Genomic DNA, 22,916 nt, shown 5'->3' on the forward strand with positions numbered 1-22,916 from the left:
GTGATATGTCCTTGGTCACTGCTACTAAGTTTGATAAACAGTATCTATAGCCATATCCCATTTTATAGATGAGGAAAATGAGGATCAGAAGTTAAGTGATATGTCCTTGGTCACTGCTACTAAGTTTGATAAACAGTATCTATAGCCAGATCTCCCAGTCCTGTACTCATTCCTTTCCACTGCCTGTCATTTAAAGGCTTCTAGGAGTATATCTCAATCCTGCCCATCTTTAAAAGGAGACTGGCTATCTCTTGGGTTCTAGACTTGAAATGAAAATATTCCAATGAGAATAGTCCAAAAGTGGAAGAGCAGTTTAAGAAGTAGTTGTGAGTTTTTCATCTGTAGTCTTCATTAGGTGATGTATTAGGAAAAGTAGAGCAGACTCCTATTCAAACATGAGTCAAGCTTAAATGATCTTTGAGTCCTTCCCATCTCTGAAATTCCATAAGTACATTGAAAAACTAACAATCTGTTCTTCATCAATTACTACCTCCTCCATCTTCAATATCTCCCCCTTTATCTTCTGTCACATAAATGTATTCAAACCTTTCTTTTTAATCAATGAAAATTCTTCTGCAGGTCCAGATACTTCCACAAATTATTAATCTGCTCTCTAGTCCTTCCCTTCATCACTAAACTTCTTGAAAGAATCAGCCTAAATATTATTGCCATCCAGTTGTTATATCAAACCTTTGTATTCAGAGGACCACAAATATAGAACTGGAAAGAAGCCATTCCCAACTCCTTAATTTTTTCAGATGATGAAATTGAGCCCCAAAGTTAAGTGACTAGTCCAAGATCATGATGGCTGTAAAGGTCAAAAACAAGATTTGAATTTAATCCTTATACTTGTTGATGCTTTTTCTCACTGTCATATACAGACACATGTGTGTGTACATATATGTATATAGATGTATAGACATTGTGACATACACCCACATAAAAATACACACATAGAAGATATGAAAAGGTTTCTCAAGAGGAAATGTAAGCTAACAATAAACCTATGAAAGAATGCTTACCATCACTAATAAGACAGAAAGTTAACACAATTAAATGCACACCAAGATAATAAAAGACAAAAACGATGGAAAATGTTGGAAGGGTTGTCAGAAAATAGGCACACTAATTCACTGTTGATAGAGGTATAAATTGGTTTGTCCATTGTGGGAAATAGTTTAAAATTACCCTGTACTAAAAAAGATTGCTAAATTTTACATGATCTCTGACCCAGTAATATCACTATGAGTCATAAACCCTAAGAAGGTCAAAGTAGATGAGAAAGTTCCCATAAATAAAAAAATAATTATAGCAGCACTTTTTTGTTATGTCAAATAACTGGAAGGAAAGTGGGTGTCCATCAATTAGGAAACTGCTGAACAAATTGTTAGGTGAATGCAATGGAATATTATTACACCAATAAGAAATAATTTAAAGAACTCAGAGAAACTTGAAAAGATATCTAAATTGAAGCAGAACAAAGTAGAATAATTTACACAATGACTATAGAGTAAGAAGGCAGCTAGGTGGTGCATTGGATAGGATCCTGGGCCTAGAGTCTAAAATATTCATCTTCCTGAGTTCAAAACCAGCCTCAGATATTTACTAGCTATGTAACCCTAAATAAATTAATCCTGTTTGCCTCAGTTTCCTTATCTGTAAACATGAGTTGGAACCAGAAATGGCAAACTACTCCAGTATTAGTGCAAGGAAACCTCAAATAGGGTTACAAAGAGTCCGACATAGTGTAATAATAATGCAAAAGAAATATTGTAGAGGAAAGCAACATTAAGAGACTTCAGAATTCAACTCCCTGCAGTGATCAATCTTTTTGTTCAAAAAACTTCATGAAAGCATGTCTCCTGACAGTCAACAGAGAGGGAGTAAATAATGTATGATTCTTTAAAAGACCACTAATAAAACATTTTTTTAAAAAATGGAATGCCCTTTTGTACTAACTTAACCCAAAGAAATCCTATCTGGCCTTTAAGGCTCAGCTCAAATGCTACCTCCTCCTGATACCCTTTTATTCCCCAGCTAGAAATGATACCTCTATACTTCTCACTGCACTTACATAATGTAATTTATGTTGTAAACCTATTACTAGGTCATATGTAGGTTACATATATATGTATAGAGACATAGACAGACAGACCAATAGACAGACAGATGTACAGACCAATAGATAAGAGAGATGGATCTATCTACCTATTGTTAGCCACTACATGTCTTGAGATCGTAGTTCCTAGCATAGCACTGCAATGTTGACTGCCCAGTAAATATCTTTGGAATGAATGGAAGGCTCCTGTGTGCAAAGTCAGGATTACAATGTCACTTATGGAACTATAAGCATCTCTTCCCTGTATGCTAGGAAATCGCTCAACTCAGGAAGATTCTGGGTTTTTGGTTATATCTTGAGTCTAAGTATAGTAGAAGGGGACTCTGAGGCCTTGAACATCAAGATTTGATATTAGACAGTGGTCTGCCCTCTTGTCACTAAGGATCCCTGGCTAGGCACTCGGTAACTTGAGAAGATGCCCTCTGGGGACATACTTTTTGTCTATTAGCAACCAAAAGATATGAACTTTGTGTACATGACACCTTCTAGATAGACTAAATACCTATCGTACTTGCCAGCATGGAGCAGGTCAGGCAATGTTCGTTAATTGCTGGCCTTCCTGTGTACTTGTCTTAGGCCTGCATCTTGTCCATACACCTATCAATTAATCATGTGACAAAATCCAAAGGAAGAATGTTAGTCATAATATCAGAGAAACATTTGTAGAACTACAGAGAGAATTTAAATTATTTAAGCAACAAAGGTGGGAGATTTCATTCTTCAACACAGCTAAACTGATAACCCACATATTTAAAGTAGAATGGGACCAAAAAAGTCTTATGGATGCCAGGTCAGAATAAAATAGAACAAAAGACTAAAATAGAAAAAGTTCTCCCTACTTCTGAGGTGAAATGCCCATTCTAATTCTTCAGAGAGCTAACCAGAAAATCCATTATCTTAGGCTGAATTGGGGTTAAAGAATAATTTAGGAAAGCTTGAACATAGTTGAATAAATATATTAACTGGTAACCAATTCTCACTTTATCATACTATTTAAAAGGTAAAAGGAGTCTTAGAGGGTAAATAGTCTCCTCATAAACCACAGAATCAGAATTAGAAGGATACTTAAGGACTTCCTCCTTTGAGGAACCCAAGACCCAGGATGATAGTGGCTTGTTTGTACAGAGTCATATAATAGACAAGACCACAGACAATAGTCAATTATCCCATAACTTTCCAACCTAAAAACTTGCCAAAATAGAATTACACAACAACTATATGGCAATGAAAGCTGAATTACAAGATAGGACAAAAACACTGCATGAATTTCATGAAATGACATCAGAGAATTTAAATACTTAAGTTTAAATTAAAATTAACTAAAGTTAAATTTAAATTAAAATCCAGCTCACCAGGAACAGTCGATGCAAATAACTTTATAGTTTTGTTTCAAGATTTGACTGGAAACCCATATGTGCTTCCCCTGTAACAGTGACTTACTGTGAAAATCCCCCCTCAGTTCTCAACCCCAAAGAGTTAAAGGACATTGGCATTGATTCTGCCCCCCATCACACAAAGGAAAAGGAATACATTAAAGAAGTGAAACCTTTAAGGCTTAAGGTGAGATGAGTAGAAGGGAATCTATCACAGAACTTGCTAAAAGCAAAGTGGCTTCAATGCAAAATAGAAAGGGAACAAGAAAACCTAATCTAGTTTCCAAATAGAGTTTGTTGTGGACAGGGAATCAGTAGGACCCTTAAATCTCTCAGCCTCAGGGATCCAAGCAGGAAAAAAAGGTGTTTGACACAGCAATGAAAGTGGAAGAGGCCAATGAATAAAAAGAAAAATTACTAAGACTTCAAAAGACAGTCTGAAAGGCAAAAATGCCTAATAAAGAATGACTGACTACAAGTCTAATTCTCAAACAAAAAAATAAGAAAGAGGGAGAGAGGGAAGAAGGAAAGAAAGAGAGGAGAGAAACAGAGAGAGGAAGGAAGGAAGGAAGAAAGGAAGGAAAAAAAGAAAGGAAAAGAAAATCACTATAAATCTTTTTAAATAGCATATCATAATGAATTAAGAAAGAAAGTAAACCAAAAACTCAGAAGGAAAAAGAAAGTTGTGTGGACTCTCCATTGAACATGAAATGAATCAAAGGAGAAATAAGTATTTGGACAGAAATTAAGTCAGAAATCAGAAAGCTCAAAGCAGAATTTAATAAAGACAAATAGCAGACTAGAAAATTTAGCAAATATGAAAGATCTCTCCAAAGAAAGATCCCAGAAGAGGCTGGGATTTAGGGCAAGGAGGAGGAAGAATGACTTGGAAATTGAAAATTCATAAATAAAAGAAAATTTGGTACAAGAAGAAAACAAACCTTTAAAAGAACATACGAATTATATATACTCAATTCAGTATATTTTGAAGACAGTATGTGAGGATATTAGATATCAAAGGGGGAAAAAAGTTAAATTTTTTAAATTGTATATCATACTTCAGGAAATAACATAAAAATATAGACTATGTTGAATATTGAAGTCAAAGTACAGAGTGAACAAATCCACAGATATCCAGAGAAAAATCCCATGTGTGAAACTCGTGAAATGAAATTTTGGAATTGCAATGCCAAGCCATAAATTTTGCAAGCAAATCAGGAAAAATGTATTTAATTTAAATAACCCTGAATTACTCTGCAACCAGGAAAAAAATATATAAAGCATAGCAAAATAAGGTTATTCTAAAAAGCAAGATGTAATTCTCAAAAAACAATTCTATCAATGAAAAAAAAAAAGACTATCAACTAAAAAGAGGTATTTAAGGAATTTCTATCTCAAACAAAACAGACCAAAAAAAGAAAAAAAGGAGAGTGAAGGGAAAAAAGTTGACCCTGAGGTTTCAAATCTGGGTTAACTAGGAAAACAGTGATCCCATTAATTGACATAGGGAAGTAAGGAGGAGCTACAAGTTTAAGTAGAAAGATGAAAAAAGAATAGTTTGGAACTTAACTTAAAATATACCCCTCAATTATCCAGGATGAAGAATTGGAAAGAATTTCAAAGGCCAGTTAGTACAATCTGTACCTAAACAAGAATCTATCCTCTGTAAATGTATCCAACAAGTGGTCATCCAGAATTTTTTGAAGACAACTATTGATGGGGATCTCACTACTTTTGAAAGCAATCTAGTCTATAATCTCACTACTTTTGAAAACAATCTAGTCTATTTTTGGATACCTCCAGTCATTAGGAAGTTTGGGTTTGTTGTTGTTGTTTTTTAATATCAAGCCTAACTTTGCAAGTTCAAAATTCCATTATCTGAGATAAGCAGAAGGAATCAAAATTTTCCTCCATTACTTGAACACAATTTTCATGTGCCTCCTCTCTCCTACTCTTTTCTTTTCCAGGCTAAATGTACCCAGCTTCTTCCCCAATCCCATCTGGAACTTGAGAGGTGAGATATGGATTTGGGAGACAACACTGTAGTAGTGATAAAAGTGGGGGGGGGGGAGGAAATATGGATGAAAAGGGCAAGAGATGAAGTTCTAAAGTTCTAAAGACAGAACCTTAAGGGAGGACTACATTAAAGGAATAAAAAAGAGGAAGAAGAATAATGAAGAAGATAAAGAACCATTCCTTTAAAAAAGCCTTTTTCATTTTGGTTGGTGCCAAGGGCTAGGGTGGTTTATAAGATTACTTTCAATTAAAAAATGCTTTGATGTAAGAAAATGGGAAAAAGAGATGAGAGTTCCCTAATACAGAATGAAGGCATTTTAGTTTTAACGTAGATTGTCTGTATTCTTAATTCAAGGCCAGCTAGATCCAACTCATCCATAAAGATGATAAAAGTTTTTACCAACAGTCCTGAAGTCTACATGCAGAAAACAATGTGTGTGCTGTGTTACTCCTCCTCCTCCTAAGACCAAGCTGACAGCAAAACAGAAGCAGCCCATGCTGGTCCCTCAGATAATTTGTATCCTACAAAACTCTTACAGCCCCACCAGCTTGAATTCTTCATTTACTGATATTTTCAAATGGAGATTCATCCCATATCAAAGGTAATAGCTTAAGGGAGCATTTATATCTGAATTGAAGATGAGGAAAGGATGCATAGTATACATTGCAAGACTACTATCCTAAGCAAAGTGTTTTAATAGGCATAAGTCTGAAATCTCCATCTGTCCAACTACAAAAATTAAGTATTTTATCTGGGGGGGGGGGTATCTGAAACATTTTTTGACTATAAAGAAAAAGTTTCTGGTTTAAGAGAACTGGGCTGAGTTCCACAAATTACAGATTACTGTTACCAGGGTCAAGTTTTCTAAAGCTAAATGAAATACAGATCCATCTCATTTTACAAAATAGTGTTGTTTTTAAAAGTCATAAACAAAAATCATTGTATATCAGGTTCAATGTTTCTTACTGTCTTTTTTTTTTTAATTTTAAATATTTCTTTGATTTTTTTGTCTTCCTATCACAGAAATCTTACCGAACAATGTATATAACATTGTGTTCTACTAGCTCATCTCTCTGATATGGGGAGGAAGAGGTAGATTTCTTTATCTCTTTTCCAAAGTCTTTACTGTTTTTTCCAATACTCAAGTGTTCTTGTTCCTTTTAGTGAATTCTAGTTCATTTATAACACTGTAGTCAATGTATATTTTATTCATTTACTTCTGCTAATTTCACTGTGCCACAATTCATATAGATTGTGCCATGTTTCTCTGAATTCCTTGTATTCATCATTTCTTATTAAATAAAATTCCATTATACTCATATATCATAGTCTCCCCCCCCCCATTTTTAGCAACTTCCTAATTATTTTCAATTCTTTGACACCATAAGAACTATTATGAATGTACATCTGTGTGCATATGTGTATGTATGGTCATTGGATCTCTATTTCTGTCTGTTGTCCTTAAGGAATAAGTCCCACAATGTGATTTCTAGGTCAAAGGGTGTGGACAGCATAGTCTTTTTTTTTTTTAATTTCACAATTACAAAGGAAACACAGAATGAGTGGACTTCATCACAAATCTACTAACAGAAAAGGCATCATCGGTTTCCCTGTCAAAATATGGAATGAACTTCTTCAAAAAATAGTGGATTGCTCCTCCTTGGAAATCTTCAAACAATAGCTACATGACCAACAGTAGATATTTTTTAATAGGAGTTGAACTAGAGTTGTAATAAGATGAGGTAAAGTTTCAAAGTTGTTTTTGATTTGTATTCCTCTTACTATTTTACTTACTAATTTGCGCACATCTTCATATGATCACTTAGAGTTTGCAATTTTTTAAACTGTTCATATCTTTTGACAATTTATGTATTGGGGAATGGTTCTTGGTATTTTGTCTATCAGTCTAATATGGATATTAGATATTCTCACTCTACCATTTTCTTTCTAATTCTGATATAATTTATTTTATTTGTGCAGAAATTTTTTATATTTTATATAATCAGAATTGTTTATCTCTAATGATACTTTATTCTTTATTTCATTTATAATTGTCATTCATCATTATGAAAGAAAGGCACCTGATTTTGTTACCTCCTGATTTTTATATATGTTCTTTTTATATTTACTTCACAAAAAAAGAAGTAATTGATTTTATTGTGATGGAGATGACTGAGAGACTACAATGTTTAAGAATATCAAATACTTTTTCTAGGCAAAAATTACAATTTTCTGTTAAAATATTTTTTAAATTAAAAAATCAGTTGTAAAATAAGGATGTCAAGTACCAAGGATTACTTTCATTTTGAAGACAAGTCATATCTCTTCAAACCAACAATTGCCATTTAACTGAACAGAGCACACTAGAATAAGGAGCAACCTTGCTTCTAGCAAATTTGCCAACGATAGTCCATAGCAAAAGAATATGCAACTCTATTTGTTGCTCAAAATAAATATGATGACTCACATTCTAGATAGTGCTTTCAGGGTTTACAGCCCTATTCAGAAGCAGTATGTTCCTCACCCCAATTTACAGATTAGGAAATTGAGGCTGTAAAAGTTTGAAGTAGCTTCAAGTCAATGAACATTATATGCAAAGCATTGGGAGCATAAGGATAAAAGTGACTTTCAGAAGGTATCATAACACAGTGGGTAAGTTATTAACTTTAGATTCAGGAAACAGGTTTAAATTCAACATTTGATGTTTACCAAGTATATAAATGTTATGTAATCTCTCTGGGTCTCATCTATAAAATGAAAGGTTTAGACATTAGTGCCTACCATCTAAGAGGTAATTAATAAATGATCATTTACTTGGCCGACAAGAATTTCTTAAATGTTTACACTGTGCAAGACACTGAGAATACAAAGTAAGATGAAGGGGAGGGAGAAAAGAAATGGTTTCTCACCTCAGCAATTTATCAGTATTTTTTTTTCCCCTATGATTTCCCAATTCCACAGGAAATTAGTATAGGTATTCAAAATGTTTACCAAAAAAAAAAACAAAAAAAAGTTACTTCTTAAAACCAACAATGGATTCCTCCTTTTTCCTAAGCCTTATTCTTGACACAACAGGCTCTTGGTTCCCAAATACTTAGAGCTGAGGAACCATTCTCTAAAAAGGAGACAGTGATATCGTCCTCTAGAAGAATAAAGTATTTTATCTAATCTCAGGGAAACTCTGGCGTAAGCTCCATATCCTAGCAGACTTTTAGAAATGGCTGAGCTAACTAGGGGAAGACTAACATTTAACATTAAATGAAAAGTTTTCCAGAATACTCTTAAAGGAACTAAGTGCTATCAGAGTTTTTAGATAATGTGCTCTTTTACATGACTTCATGTATAAAATCTATAGCAAAGTGCTTATCTTCTTACAAGGGGAGAAGGGAGGAAGAGAATTTGGAACACAAAAATAATTTTTAAAAAATTGTCAAATTGTTCTCAGTTATAATTGAGAAAAAAAATAAAAACCATTATTATTTTTTTTAATCAGTGGAGATGAGCTTGAGCTAGAGTTGAAGGATAAATGGGATTTCAACAGGCAAAGGGGGTATGCGTGGGAAAATGGTGTGTGAAAGGATGGCATTGTTTCAAATCTGTTCTGGGAGGTAGAGGTCAGACCAACTTGACTGAAGAGAAGGGTTTATATAGAAAGAAAGCTGAAAAGTTAGGGTGGAACCAAGTTGTGGAGGGCCTCAAATGGCAAACTAAAGAATTTGGACTTGATCCTTTAGACACTGAAGATTTTTTTGGTGGGGGAATGAATGATGAAAGCAATATGCATAATAAATTGAAGTTGGTAGGGTCTAGGAACTTCGAGGCCATTTATGGAGATGCTTCAATAATCCTCAAATGGTAACAATGAATTATCTATCCTGCCCCAACCTCTCTGCTGACCTCCAATCTCAGTCTCCAACTGCCTTTCAGACATCTTGACCTGGATATCCAATTAAACATGGTAAACTAAACGTGTGCAAAAACTGAATTCTATCTTTTCCTCTACACTCTCCCTCCCTTCTTCCCTTCCCTGTTAATGTAACACCATACTGCAACACTATCTTCCCAGGCCTTCAGGCTCACAACCTAGGAGTCAAGCTTGTCTCCTCACTATCTGTCACCGCACCCCATGTCCAATCTGTTTATTTCATCTTTGCAACATCTCTTCAATACACCCTCCTCTCTCCTCAGGTGCAGGCCCTCATCACCTCACGTGGGAACTGTTGCAGTATCCTGCTGCTGAGTCTGTCTGCCTCAAACCTCTCTTCCCTACTTTAATTCATCCTCTGCTCCAAAGATTTTCCTAAAGCACAGTCTGACAAAGTCACTCCCCTACTCCACAAACTCTAATGGCTTCGGGATACAATACAAAATCTTGTGCTTGGGATTTATAACTCTACAAACCTACTTCCCCTTCTCCACCTCCAGGATGTTCTGAGAAAAACATTCCGTCTTTCACCTCAAGGCATTTTGTCTGGTTGGACTTGTCTGCTCTCTCCTCAACTCCACCTAGACTTCTCTGGCTTCCTTTAAGTACAATCTAAAATCCTATCTTTTATAATAAGCTTTTCCCAACCCCTCTTAACTCTTGTGCTTTCTTTCTGCTCCTAAATTTCCTATTTATCCTGTATGTAGCTTATTTAAGTATTTGTTTGCATGTTGTTTCACTCATTTAGGTAGTGATCTCCTTGAGGGCAGGGACCCTTAATTATTTTTGCATTTTCAGTACTTAGCACATAGTAAGCATGTATTAAATGTTTATTGATAGTAGTGAAAAAGAAGAATGCATGTGAAAGCATAAAGGAAAATTTTAAGAGAAAAGCCTAGGTGAGTGATTGTATTTGGGTACTATGTAAGGTGAATCAAAGATAAATAACTCGTTAACAAATTTCCATGTAACAAGGTATATGGATAATCAGAGAGCTTCAAGAGACTGGCTAGGTTATAGGACTTGGAAAAGGCAGTCTACAAATTTAATTAACTTCACAAGCAAGGATATGGAACAACCAACCCCAATGATCTCTAAAAACAGGATTGACAACCTGCAACCTGTTCTAGACAGCTTAGGTGTGGAACATGCCTGGAGGCAGTTGGTTGGCCCAGATGACCCCTTAGACACGCTCTTTCTATAATTCTGCATTATGAGAAATTGAAGAATTCTATCAGAGCAACAGTAATAACCACATTACCAAGGATTAAAATAACTACTTATTTAAATTTTTCTAAAAATATTCACAAAAGCTTCTTGATCAATTAATAAGCATGTATAAAATGCCTTAAATGTGCCGGTTATTTACTTGTATTCCCCTCTTCCTACTGAAAGCAGAAAATGTCTTTTAGAAGATCTTAAAGGGACCTCAAATATCATCTATTCTAGGACACCTTAATCTGGTGTCTAAGAAAAAAACTGATAACTATATAACTGGTTTACTTTGTAATCTTATATAGTCTATTTTATACATTTAAAATCTGAGAAGGGGTCCATTGATTTTATAAGCCTGCCAACAGACTCCATGATACAAAAAAAAAGTTAAGAAGCTCAGATGTAATCCAGCCCTTTATTTTATGAATGAGGAAAATCTTACAAATCTGGAAAACTGCCCAAGTGGTCAATACAAGAGCCAGAATTCAAACTCAGATACATGGATGCAGACTCCAAATTGCATGCTCTGGCCTCTAATTCCCAATTGTTTTCTGAATCCAAAAAAATAAAAAACAGAGAGATTGAGAGAAGACAAAACAAAAAAGGTAGAAGGAAGGGACAAGACACTGGACAAAAGAAAAGACTGGACCAAGAAAAAAAAAAAGGAGCTGCCTCCTCCAGAAGGGATGAAGCTAAGTAAATGGATGTATCTGACCTTTCATGGAATTGAGTTTGATATTAGTTCAAACTGGCAGTTCCAAATATTATAATAGGATACTTCTGTTTAAACTGATTGTATCCCCCTTATTTTAAACTAGTTACTAGACAAATTTTATCTTTTTTTTTTTCAAAAGGTATTAAATTATCTAGGGTGCAGAAATTGTTTCTGCAATTTTTCTTTAAGAACCACATTCCAGAGGGCAGGGAGCAGAACCAGAACAATTTATACAATAACCACAACAGTGTAAAGACAAACAACTTTGAAAGACTTAAGAATTTTAATCAACCAAGGATTCTAGAGGAATCATGATGACGCATGTTATCCACCTTCTGACAGTGAGGGGATGGACCAGGGTGCAGATTAAGACATGTCTTTTTTGGACATAGCTTGCCTATGCATATTTGTTATAAAAGTTGTGATCTTATTTTTTTTCCTTTTCCTCTTTTTTTTTGGGCATAGAGAGCAAAAAAAAAATAGAATTTTATTAATTAAAAAATTAACAATTGCATTCTTTACTGTTTCTAGTATTCTAGGACTTCTATGTGCTTGTAGGGTGAGTGGACTAAACAGATGAGACAGAGGGAGACAGAGAGACAAAAAGATACAGAGACAAAATGAAATAGACCCACTGGAGATTAGCTTCTAGAAACCATATATGTAAGGGCTTACCCAGAGGAGAAAAGATATTCTACCCTGTCACCAAAACAACCTAGAAGATTCACCCATTCCAAATGTTGGAGACTAGATAAGAGTAACTAGATTGCAAGTCTGGTAGTGATGATAGGTCTTACCAGATGTATATACTCCTGGATGGTGGCTTTAAATATATTCCCAATTGTGGATGTGGGTAAGATCTTTAATTTGGGGACATAAGATTTCTTTCCCTCCTCTCCCCCTTACCTTTAATTGTAGGGTAAAAGATTTTTAAAAGGAAAAAGGAAAAAAAGAACACTATTTTGAATTGTTGAATTTCATATTTGTGACTAAAGTGGTTTTCCATCCTAAATATTCCTTAAAGTTATTAGTATTCTCACTAATTTTTTTTTTTTTTTGGCTGAGGCAAAAAAAAAAAAAAAAAAAGACTAAATGACTTGCCTAAAGTCACACAACTAGGAAGTGTTAAGTGTCTGAGACCAGATTTGAACTCAGGTTCTTCTGACTATAGGGCTGATGCTTCTATCCACTGCACCACCTTAACTGCCCCAGTATTCTCCCTATTAAGTTCAAAGCAGAGGACTAATCTGTTGAATTGTCACTATATCTGAGAAATTAGCATGTGTCTTTTTGTTATCTTTCTTATTTAAAGAGGTCTAAAACAAAGTCACAATGTTAGGGTCTTGGCACAGTATGGTTTCTCAGACCAATACAAGCTTGGAACTCTTACCATAGAGCACCAAGAGAGTTCGTATGTACATTTGAGAAGGAGAGGGCTCAATTTTGTTCATCTCACATTTCTTTTGAGCCATAATTCTGCTTGCGCATAAGAGCTCAGCACCTTTTGATACCTGTGTAGCAATGGTCCTTTGCCAGTGTCTCCTGTCTCATAATCAATACCAAAGTTCTCCAGAGAGACCTTGAAAGTATCATCTGACCTCTTTGTGAAAATTTACCTTGTGCAAGTTCTCTGTAAAATAGTCTTTTAAGCAAATGAATATTTGGTATTGGAATTCAGTGCAAGCAGAACTTTAAATAGTAGGTGTTAGGACACATATATTGTATCTAGAATATACTGCAACATATTTAACATATAAAGGACTGCTTGCCATCTAGGGGAGGGGGTGGAGGGAGAGAGGGGAAAAATCGGAACAGAAGTCAGTGCAAGGGATAATATTGTAAAAAATTACCCTGGCATGGGTTCTGTAAATAAAAAATTATTATTAAAAAAAATAGTAGCTATTAGGAGACATAAAGCTTAGATAAACCACAATCCCAGCTCTCCTGGAGATTTAGTAAGGGGAAAGGCCTTTGAGCTAATTTAGCAGTACAATAGGGACATTTATGGAATCAGAAATCAAATCCTTATCAAACATAACATTGGATTTAGAACTAGAGGTGCCTTAGGAAAGATCTGATTCATCCTACTCATCTTTCAGATGAAGAAAACTTCTAGTTGTGACTCTCCATTTCTGTAAGACTGTGTATGGGTAGGTTTCTCACTTTTTTGTTGGTTTTGACTTGTTCCTTTAGTTAGACAAATAACATTTAATTTTTTTTTCAACTCTTCTTTAGTGTGGAAGCACCAGACAAAACAGAGCTAAAAAACTTAGGGGAAGGATTATACATTGGAGAATAGCTACAGTATTCAGCCTCTCTTTATACAAGAATCTCCTATAGCAACATCCAAAAAAGTGCAGGAGGGGCAAAAATCACTCATCTTCCCCCAAAGATTAAGATTAAACAAAGTCATTACCAATGCCAAAGCAACCTTAAAATAAGTCATCTTCTGGAGTCACTTAAGGGACTCAAGTCCAGACAAACTGAGAGAGCTCTCTCTTATTTCATTCAGGAAATCCTGGCTCTCTTTCTTAAATCTTAATTTTTAATTTCATGGTTGTAGGATCAAAGCATTCCAGTTGAAAGGGACCAGGCATTTAGTCTAATACCTTCATTTTAAAAGAGGAAATTGCAGCATAGATAAGTTGGTGTTAATACTTTTAGAAGTGCAACCAATAGCTCAGCCCATCAACCTGGGTTGGATGTTAACAGTAATTGATATGATGATACTAGCAAACAGCTTATATGTATATAATGTACTATGATAAAGCCCTTTTCCTGATAGTTCCTCTAATACAACCCAAAGCAAACTTGCAAGGACTGATTACAGATCAAGAAAAGCAAAAGTTTCAGAATATTGCAAATATGCATGGGGGGAGGTATGTATTAGGAAAGCTCTAAGAGGTAAAAAACAAAAAATTCAACAAGATAATTTAAAAAGTTTAACAAGAAGGAGCTGTCCCTCCCAAAGATATCCTAAAGGAGGGGAAGGACCTCCATGTACAAAAATGTTTATCGGCTCTTTTTGTGGTAGCAAAGAATTGGAAAAGGAGTGGATGCCCATAATTTAGGGAATGGTTGAACAAGTCCTGGTACATGAAGATAATGGAATGTTATTGTTCTATAAAAAATGAACAAACTGATTTTAGAAAGACCTGTAAAGATTTATATGAATTAATGCTGACGGAAACAAAAAGAACCAGGAATACATTGTATACAATAACAGCAAGAATGTGCAAAGATCGACTATGAAAAACTTGGTTCAGTTATCCAAAGGAATCCCAATAGACTATGGACAGAAAATGACATCTGCAACCAAAGAACTAAGGAGATTTGAGTAAATCAGTACATGCTATGTTCACTTCTTTTTTCTGTTTTTTTTTAATCTCTCGTGATTTTTCCTATTTGTTCTGATTTTTTTTTCTTCCAACATTATTCATTAAACAATATGTATTAAAAATAAACTAAAAAAAGGGAGCTCTGTTCCACTTTTCAACCTCTCTGCTAAAAATCTAAAAGTGATTCAGGAGAATAAATCAACAGGCTACTTACAGACTCTACAATCATATAAAAAAAATGCTCTAAATTACTTTTGATTAGAAAAATACAAATTAAAACAGAAAAAGAAAATAAATATTAGAGGGAATATGAGAAAATTGAGACATTAATGAATTTTTGGTGGAGTTGTGAACTGATCCAACCATTCTGGAGACTAATTTGGAACTATATCCAAAGGGCTATAAAACTTCATACCCTTTGACCTAGCAAAAAATGCTAATGGCACTGTATTCCAAAGAGACAAAAAAAAAGTAAAGGACCTATTTGTACAAAAATATTTATAGACGTTCTTTTTGTAGTGGCAAATAATTGGAAATTGAAGGGATGCCCATCAATTGGAGAATGACTGAATTATATGATTGTGATGGAATGTTATTATGCTATAAGAAATTATAGGCAGAATGGTTTCAGAAAAACTTTATAAGAATTGACAAAAAAGCGGTGAGCACAGTCAGATCATTGTATGATGATCAATTTTGAGTGACTTAATTATTCTTAGCAATAAAATAATACAACAATAATACAAGATGATTCCAAGGAATTGTCCCATCTCCATAGAAAGAACTGATAGGGTCTGAAAGCAGATCAAAGCAAATTTTTACTTTCTTTTTCTTTTCTTTTCTCTCTCTCTTTCTTTTTTTTTTTTTGGGGGGGGGGGGTTTGCAACATGGTTAATATGGAAATGTTTTCATCATTTATTCCAAAATGCTTATCTTCTCAAGGAGGGGAAAGGAAAAGGAGGAAAGGAATTTGGAGGAATTCTAAACAATGAATGTTAAAAATTATTTACATGAAATTGAGGAAAAAAAGAAAATAATTCTTTTTTAAAAATGTAGAAATGAAATCTCTACTTTTGGCTCTAGTAAGCTCCTAAATCACAACTCATTGGACTATCATAGGTTCATAGATTTAGAACTTGACATAATTTAGTCCTGCTCTCTAATTTTATAAGATAAGGAAATTGAAATCCAAAGTCAAATGACTTTTTACTCAAATAAATAGCATTGACTCCTAATCCAGAATGCTTTGCAACTCAAGAAGCTCCATCATTATCATGAGCAGATAGCTGATAGAGCCCTAGACTGGAAGCTACCATGTTCAAATATTGCCACAGACACTTCCTTGCTATTGTGACCTTAAGCAAATCATTTAACTTCTCTGTGTCAGTTTCCTCAGTTTTGAAACTGGGATAATAACACCCACCTCATAGGGTTCTTGGGAAGATCAAATGAGAAAACTTCTAAGTACACTGCAAACTTAACAGTTCTATTTAAATGCTATTATTATCAAGCAATGAGGTGGCCCAGTGAATAGAGTTCAAGGCCTGTAGTTAGGAAGACTGAATTCAAATCAGTTTTCATATACTTATTAGCTGTGTAATCCTGGGCAAGTTATCAAACCCAGTTTGCCCCAATTTCCTCACCTTATTATAAAGTGAACTGGAGAAGAAAATGGCAAGTCACTCCAGTATCTTTGTAAAGAAAACCCCTAAAGAAATCACAAAGAGTCAGACACAACTGAAAATGACTAAACAGCATTGGACTAGTAATAAGTAGTAGCAGTAATGGAAGCCACTGAAGGCAAGATAAGCAAGACACAGCATTCTGAGGATCATAAGGGAGAGAATACTATTTCAGCCTAGCTGATGGGCCCCATCAGTTACCTGATAAGATTCTTGTCTAGATGCTACTTTCCAAATCAAGTAAGAAAAACTCTGTGTGTGTGTGTGTGTGTGTGTGTGTGTGTGTGTGTGTGTGAGACATACACATATAGGCCAAAATATTAAAAGAGGTGTAGTTTACACTTGCAAGTGAATCTAACCATGTTGGGACAATTCTGAACCAGCCCTTGATGATGCAAGGAAAGCCACTAACTGATGGAAAAGAGCTGTTTACTCAATCACTATTCCAAGAGAAGACATGAGACATAACGTGGAAGGGATGTGTGGAGAGCTGTAGTGCTGCCAAAAACCAGAGTTCAAAAAATAAAGAAATTTCAAATGCCAGGACATAAAAAACTTCAATGAAATTGTTAACATCCTCCTGTCCCTGTCCCTTCAGAACCCACCAAGTCATCGGCTCAGTCCCAGTCTTGAAACATAATATATAGTGTACCCACTGACCCATTTTCAGAGAATACAATCCAAATCCTTCAGGAAGAATATTCCACAGGGGAAAAGTCAATTGTTCATTCAAAACATTTGGGAAAAAAGCACACCAATACCTTGAGCGGCTTAAAAAATTTATCTGTGATCTATTTGGACAATTGTTACAACTCAAATACTATCAGGTTGATGCAGACTTTCTTTGGATCTAGAAAGACAGTACCCCAAATAAGTAGCTTTGTTAGCAAAGAAGTGACAAGAACAGAAAATGGGACGCAAGAGGTTTGTTTTTTTCAAGATAGGGGAGAATGGCAATACTTGAGTCTAAGTAGTATCTACTATTAGTGAACAGCCAATCATGATTCTGGAATAATATAGGGCAACTAACAGACTCCCCAGTTCACTGTTTATAGGAACAAAAGAAAAAGAAATCCCTAAAATGTTATGATTTTCTTAAATGTAACTCTATACAGGATAGCAAAAGCTATAGCATTTAAAACTACCTCAGTTCAAATTCGGATTATGATACTTACTAGCTGTGTGAATATAAGGCAAGTCAGATAACTACCTGGGAGTTAGGGAGAGGCCCATTTAAAATGGAATACTAGATGAGCACTTCATGTCAGAGACAGGCTTTGTATACTGTAAAGTACTATATAAATATAAATATTATTAAAATGACTATATTTGGGTTTTCAGAAAACATTCTTTACAAACACTTTTTAGTTTTAAGAAAAAGAATTGAAATCAACCAACAGGCATGTGCCAGGGACTCTGAAATGTCATTAACAAGAAACTACAAGTATAGAAAAATCAGAGTTAAAATAAATTTTTTCAATGACTATACTCATACTCAAACGTGTTATTGCATTGGAATGCAGACTACTTGTGAACTGAAATTGTTTTATTCATTGTATATGTGTGTGTTTGTGTGTGTGTGTGTGTGTGTGTGTGTGTGTGTGTGTATATATATGACCTAGCATAATCTCTAGCACATAAGAAATTAATAATTGCTAGTAAGACCTAATAAACAGTAAAAGGAACAAAAAGTATAAAGAGTAAAATCATACTTCTCCACTTTTTTTACTCTATTAAGAGTATTTTAGTTCCTTGGGTTCAGCACCAAGACCATCTACTGGAATATATCGATATCTGTATATTACTTGATTATACATACATGCATATATATATATATAAATGAACAACTGTCTCTACCTTCAGCCCCACCTTCCCAAGTCTTCAAGTAAATCCAACTTTAAGAAGATTTTACATAAGCTCAAAGAAAGATGAAGATATGTTCCATAAACAACCAGTGAATATTTACCAACTAGCTTTTAGCTGTCTCTTTTTCCTGTTCTATCCCCTGGATGCCTCCTGTTTTTCCATGTTTCAAGGTTTAGAGATGAGTACTACATTCAAACTTGGACTCTTGGGTTCCAGTGATAGAAAAAATCTTTACAGGTCATCTAGTTCTGTCCTCTCACAGTTAAGGAAAATACTCTGATAGTAAGCAGGAGAGTTGTGATTTCAATCCAGATTCTTTGATTCCAAATCCAGTTATATTACACTCCTTCTTATATGCAGACTTGAGAGATCTCCTATGTGAGAAAATTTGCTTTTCAGTCCCTTTGGTCATATCACAAAGAGTGTGACCATATTTGGGAGTTTCTTCACAAAGAGACAATGGTTTGCCATTCCTTCTCCAGCTCATTTTACAGATAAGGAAACTGAGGCAAACTGAGTTAACATGCCATGGTCATACAGCTATTAAGTGTCCGAAATCATATTTGAATTCAGAAAGATAAGTCTTACCGATTTCAGGCCCAGCACTCTATCTAGTCTCCCTGGATATGCTGAAAAAGGCACTGACTTTGGATTCAAAGCACTTGCATTCAATTTTTGTATCTTATGTTTGCAACCTGTGTGATCTTGGGTAAATCAATTAACCTTTAATTTCATTTTCCTCACATACGAAATAATAGAATTAGATGGGATGGCCTTTGAGGTCCACTTCTAGCTTTGAATTTCTGATCTTAAATCTAAACTTTTAGGCATCTACTATGTTCAGAGAGAGCATGTGCTTAAGGGAGGAGTGGGTGATATAACGGGAAAAGGAATGTTACATATATACAAGAAACCATAATACAAATACTTAAGAGTTGAGCAGCTTGGTAGTAAAATGGATAGAATGCAAAGTCTGGAATCGGGAAGATTGTGTCACCCTGAGCAACTCACTTTACCCTGTTAGCCTCAGTTTCCTTATCTGAAAAATGAGCTGGTAAAGGAAATAGCAAATTACTTTAGTATCTTTGCCAGAAAAAAAAATCCTAAAAGAGGTCACAAGAGTCACACATGACTGAAACAAATGAACAATAAGAACCTAAGAGAGTTGCAAAGTTCTAGCAGAAGAGATGGTAGGAAAAAGGATGGAGAGAAGATAGGGAACAGGAAGGAATGAAGGCATTACAGATATAAGAAGATGAGGTACACATATAGGAACAAGAAGTCCACTTTGGATAGCTCACAGAGAAAATAAAAAGCAGTAAGTATGAAATAAGGCTCGAAAGATAGTTTGGCGTCAGGTTGTGGAAGATCTCAAATGCTAGCCTTACAAGTTTCAACATGTAAACTGCTCAGTAACTAAGAAAAAGACATCATGGGGTTTGATCAGAGTAGTAACCTGAACAGCTCTATATATTAGGAAGAATGGATCAAAATGGGATGGAAGGTAAGAAAAGAAAACCTGCTAAGCTATTGCAACAATTCAGGCTGATGGTAATGAAGACCTGTCTCAGGATTTTGGTAGTAAGAGGTGAGAAGATGGGTCAAATGTAAGAGATACGGATGAAGCACAATCGATAAGAGCTGGTAACTGAGAAGCAAAGGAGAGTAAGGAGTAGAAGATAACAACAGGATTTCTAAGACGGGAGTCTAGGGTGAACAGTGGCATCTGTGACAAAAACAGTGACATCAGAAGGTTTAGAGGAAAGATAAACAGCTTTGTTTTAGACTCAGTGAATTCCAGGTGTTGGCAAGAAAACCTGGTAGAGACTTCCTATGTTTCTAGAGCAGGACAGAGAAGTAAAGGCTGACTGTAGAGTTCTGTCATCTGTGGAGAAGTGATAGTTGAAGCCATTTTTCAAGAGAGGGGCAAATCATTCCAACCCTTCTCTTCTTAGTAATAAAGTCTCAGCTTCCAGGGAGTACTGCAGGTTACTTGTTTTGGGGATGAGCAAAAAAACAAGCCCTTTCATTTACTTCTAATAGGTTGGAAGACTTCTTGTTCAGGTCCCTTGTCTTCCCTGAGAAGTCAGCACCCATTCACCGGCCTTCAAGAAACTAAAAGATTTTAAACCGTATTGTTTATGATCCTTCACATAACTCTGAACAGGCTTGAATTTTATCTGGATACTTCCAAAAGAGGTGGAAGAGGCTTGGCGACTGAATTTGCAATCCAAGGAAGCACAGATTGCTTTAAAGGAGGCTTAGAGAAGACTGCATCCAGCTTCCTCCTGACGATCTAGCTTCTACAGTAGAATGAAAAAGAATGTGTGTAGTGCCTGTTGCTGAATGTCCTACGTTTGTCTACCTCCTGCAGTTCCTGATTTCGGGAGCCCGGCCCAGGCAACAATCTCGCCCTCTGAAGACGTGAACTGAATGATGGGGGTGGGGTGGGTTCTAGACTATCGAATCTAGATCGAGCTCAAACACTACCAAAATCTGAAGAGCTGGTTTTGGACATCCCACTCTTCCTCGCCCCTGGGGTCTTCTGTAGCACCTTCTGTTGTCTGAGCTTTGCGAACCTCGGCAGCTCCAAACTGTAATGCCCTGCCGGGTTTACAATCCCACGGGCTCCCACTGCTTCAACAGCTTCGGCGGGTTTCCAGGAACAACAGAGAAGATGAGGACCATCCGAGTGCAAAGATGCAGAGGAACAAACCTTCAGTGTTGCTCACTGCCTTCTCCTACACCCCTCCCTTCCCCCCAGTGAGCCTCCGGGTCCCGACGAGCCCGCACAGATAATGACCCGACACAGACAAGCGTGTCTGCAGTTGAAAGCAAGGGAAGGAAAGAGAGCCTTCCCCCACAGGAGAGAAAATTCGGCAGATCATATCAGAGGATCACACACACACACACACACACACACACACACACCACTAACACATACACACCACACAAACAAGTTTAAACACGCTCCCAGAAGCGAACGAGTTGGGCTCAGTGCAGGCAGGCGAGACTGACTCACTGGTTAGGATCCGCCAGAAGCCTTCACTAAACTGCCCCAACCAGGGGCGCAAACAGCTAGCGGGGGGGCGAAAAGAGAAGAAAACAGGGAGCAAGGAGGGCAGACATATGAGAGGATATACAGAGGGGAAAAATGAAAGGGTGTCTGGATTCCTTCTCTTTGGAAATATTTCTCCCCCTGAAGCTTGTAAGAGGAGGTCCTTCCCGCCCCCTCCTACCCCCCCCCAATTTTCCATTCCATAGATCCTAATCCTCAATGAGCTTTAAGACTGTCAGCCCACCCCCCCAAAAAAATTGTTTAGCCCAAGAAATGTCGCCCTCCTCTCTAGCCTCCTTCGAGTCTAGGATAGCTTTTCAGTCCGACTAAACAAAAGAGCAAATTTAAATTGAGTAGGTCGGGAGCAGTAACATTTTTTCCATAGTTTCCCTACATTACCGACGCGCTTAGATCTAACGGGCATCTCCCCCCGGGTTGGAAAGCCAAGCTTTTAGCTCAACAAGACAGACAGCGGATAGGTAGGGAATCTGCTACCCCGGCTGATTACACTGTAGCTGCTGGAATCTGAGAACAGCGAACCCCAAACACAAGAATACACTACCACAAAACTTCTCCCTCACTGTCTAGATTGCAGAGGGGGTCCCTCAGTCTCCATCGATTGCAAGAGACGTCGCACATTCCTCGGATTCCCCAGCACAACCCGGAGAAAGGTGGACCTGTTACTCGATCTCAGAAACATCAAAAGAGCGCAAAAAAGTTGCCACTAATAATTCTTTCGCCTCCCACTTTCCTAAAGTCTCAAAACGTGAAAGAATCTCCATTCATTTGCAGGAGAGAAAGGCGGAGGGAGGGCTGGATCGGGGCTGGGGGCTGGCATTCAGCCTTGCTTACCTTACTCTTGACTTCCACTGCGTTGCAATCGAAAAACCGCAGACTCTGAGATTTATTAAAACTCCGATTCATTTTTTCGGTCCCAGTTATCTCTATTCTTCGCCCTTGCTCAACAAGGGCTGCAAAAAGCTGATCCGTCTGTGGGAAAGCGCCCCCCTCCCCCTGCCTGCGGCGGGCCCCCAGACTACAGGCGATTTTTCTCTCTCTTTGGAACGCCGCAGCCACGAGAGAAGTCTCCACTTTGCCCCAGCGTTCTAATTGGAACGCCCGCCTCAGTCTCTCGGCTCTCCCCAGGCTTCAGTAGGTAAAAATCGCCCGAACAGGGCTCACAGCGCGCCGTGACTCAATGGGAAGAGAAGCTAGGAGGGAAGACGCCTGCACGTATTGCTCCGCCTCACTGGAGAACCGCCCCCTTTCTCTCCTCCCCTTCATCATTCCATTTCCCTGGAGTCTGGAAGCTGCTGCTGCGGCTGCTGCCGGTGCCGCTGCCTTTTCAGGCTCCTCGCCGGCAGAGGACGCGCTCTGTTGTCAGCAATTCAGTGGCGAAATTCCTGAACCCGAGGCAAAGCCACACAAAGCTCTGGAAACTGCAAACCGGGTTTTCTAGCCAGCGAAATTTGCACCACACCGTGAAACACCTATCGTGGCCAAGCTTCCCGGCTTTAGCGACCCCGCGAGATCCAAGTGTCTACTCGGCTTTTGTTTCCTTGCATCAACCATATCTTCTAGAGATTTTGTTTGTTGGTTGGGGTGGCT

General features: G+C 36.9%; 1 protein-coding gene across 1 annotated transcript in view; it reads right to left on the minus strand.

The window, feature by feature from the left end:
• PARD6G (par-6 family cell polarity regulator gamma) overlaps positions 1–22,492 on the minus strand; it is a 149,865-nt gene extending 127,373 nt beyond the window's left edge. Inside the window, exon 1 of the mRNA XM_051970584.1 lies at positions 22,161–22,492. Coding sequence (XP_051826544.1) covers positions 22,161–22,232 — 72 coding nt within the window. The 5' untranslated portion in view covers positions 22,233–22,492. The remainder of the gene's footprint in view (positions 1–22,160) is intronic.
• Positions 22,493–22,916: the final 424 nt, after the last annotated feature.

This window comes from Antechinus flavipes, chromosome 1 (assembly GCF_016432865.1).
Source record: "Antechinus flavipes isolate AdamAnt ecotype Samford, QLD, Australia chromosome 1, AdamAnt_v2, whole genome shotgun sequence".
NCBI lineage: Eukaryota > Metazoa > Chordata > Mammalia > Dasyuromorphia > Dasyuridae > Antechinus > Antechinus flavipes.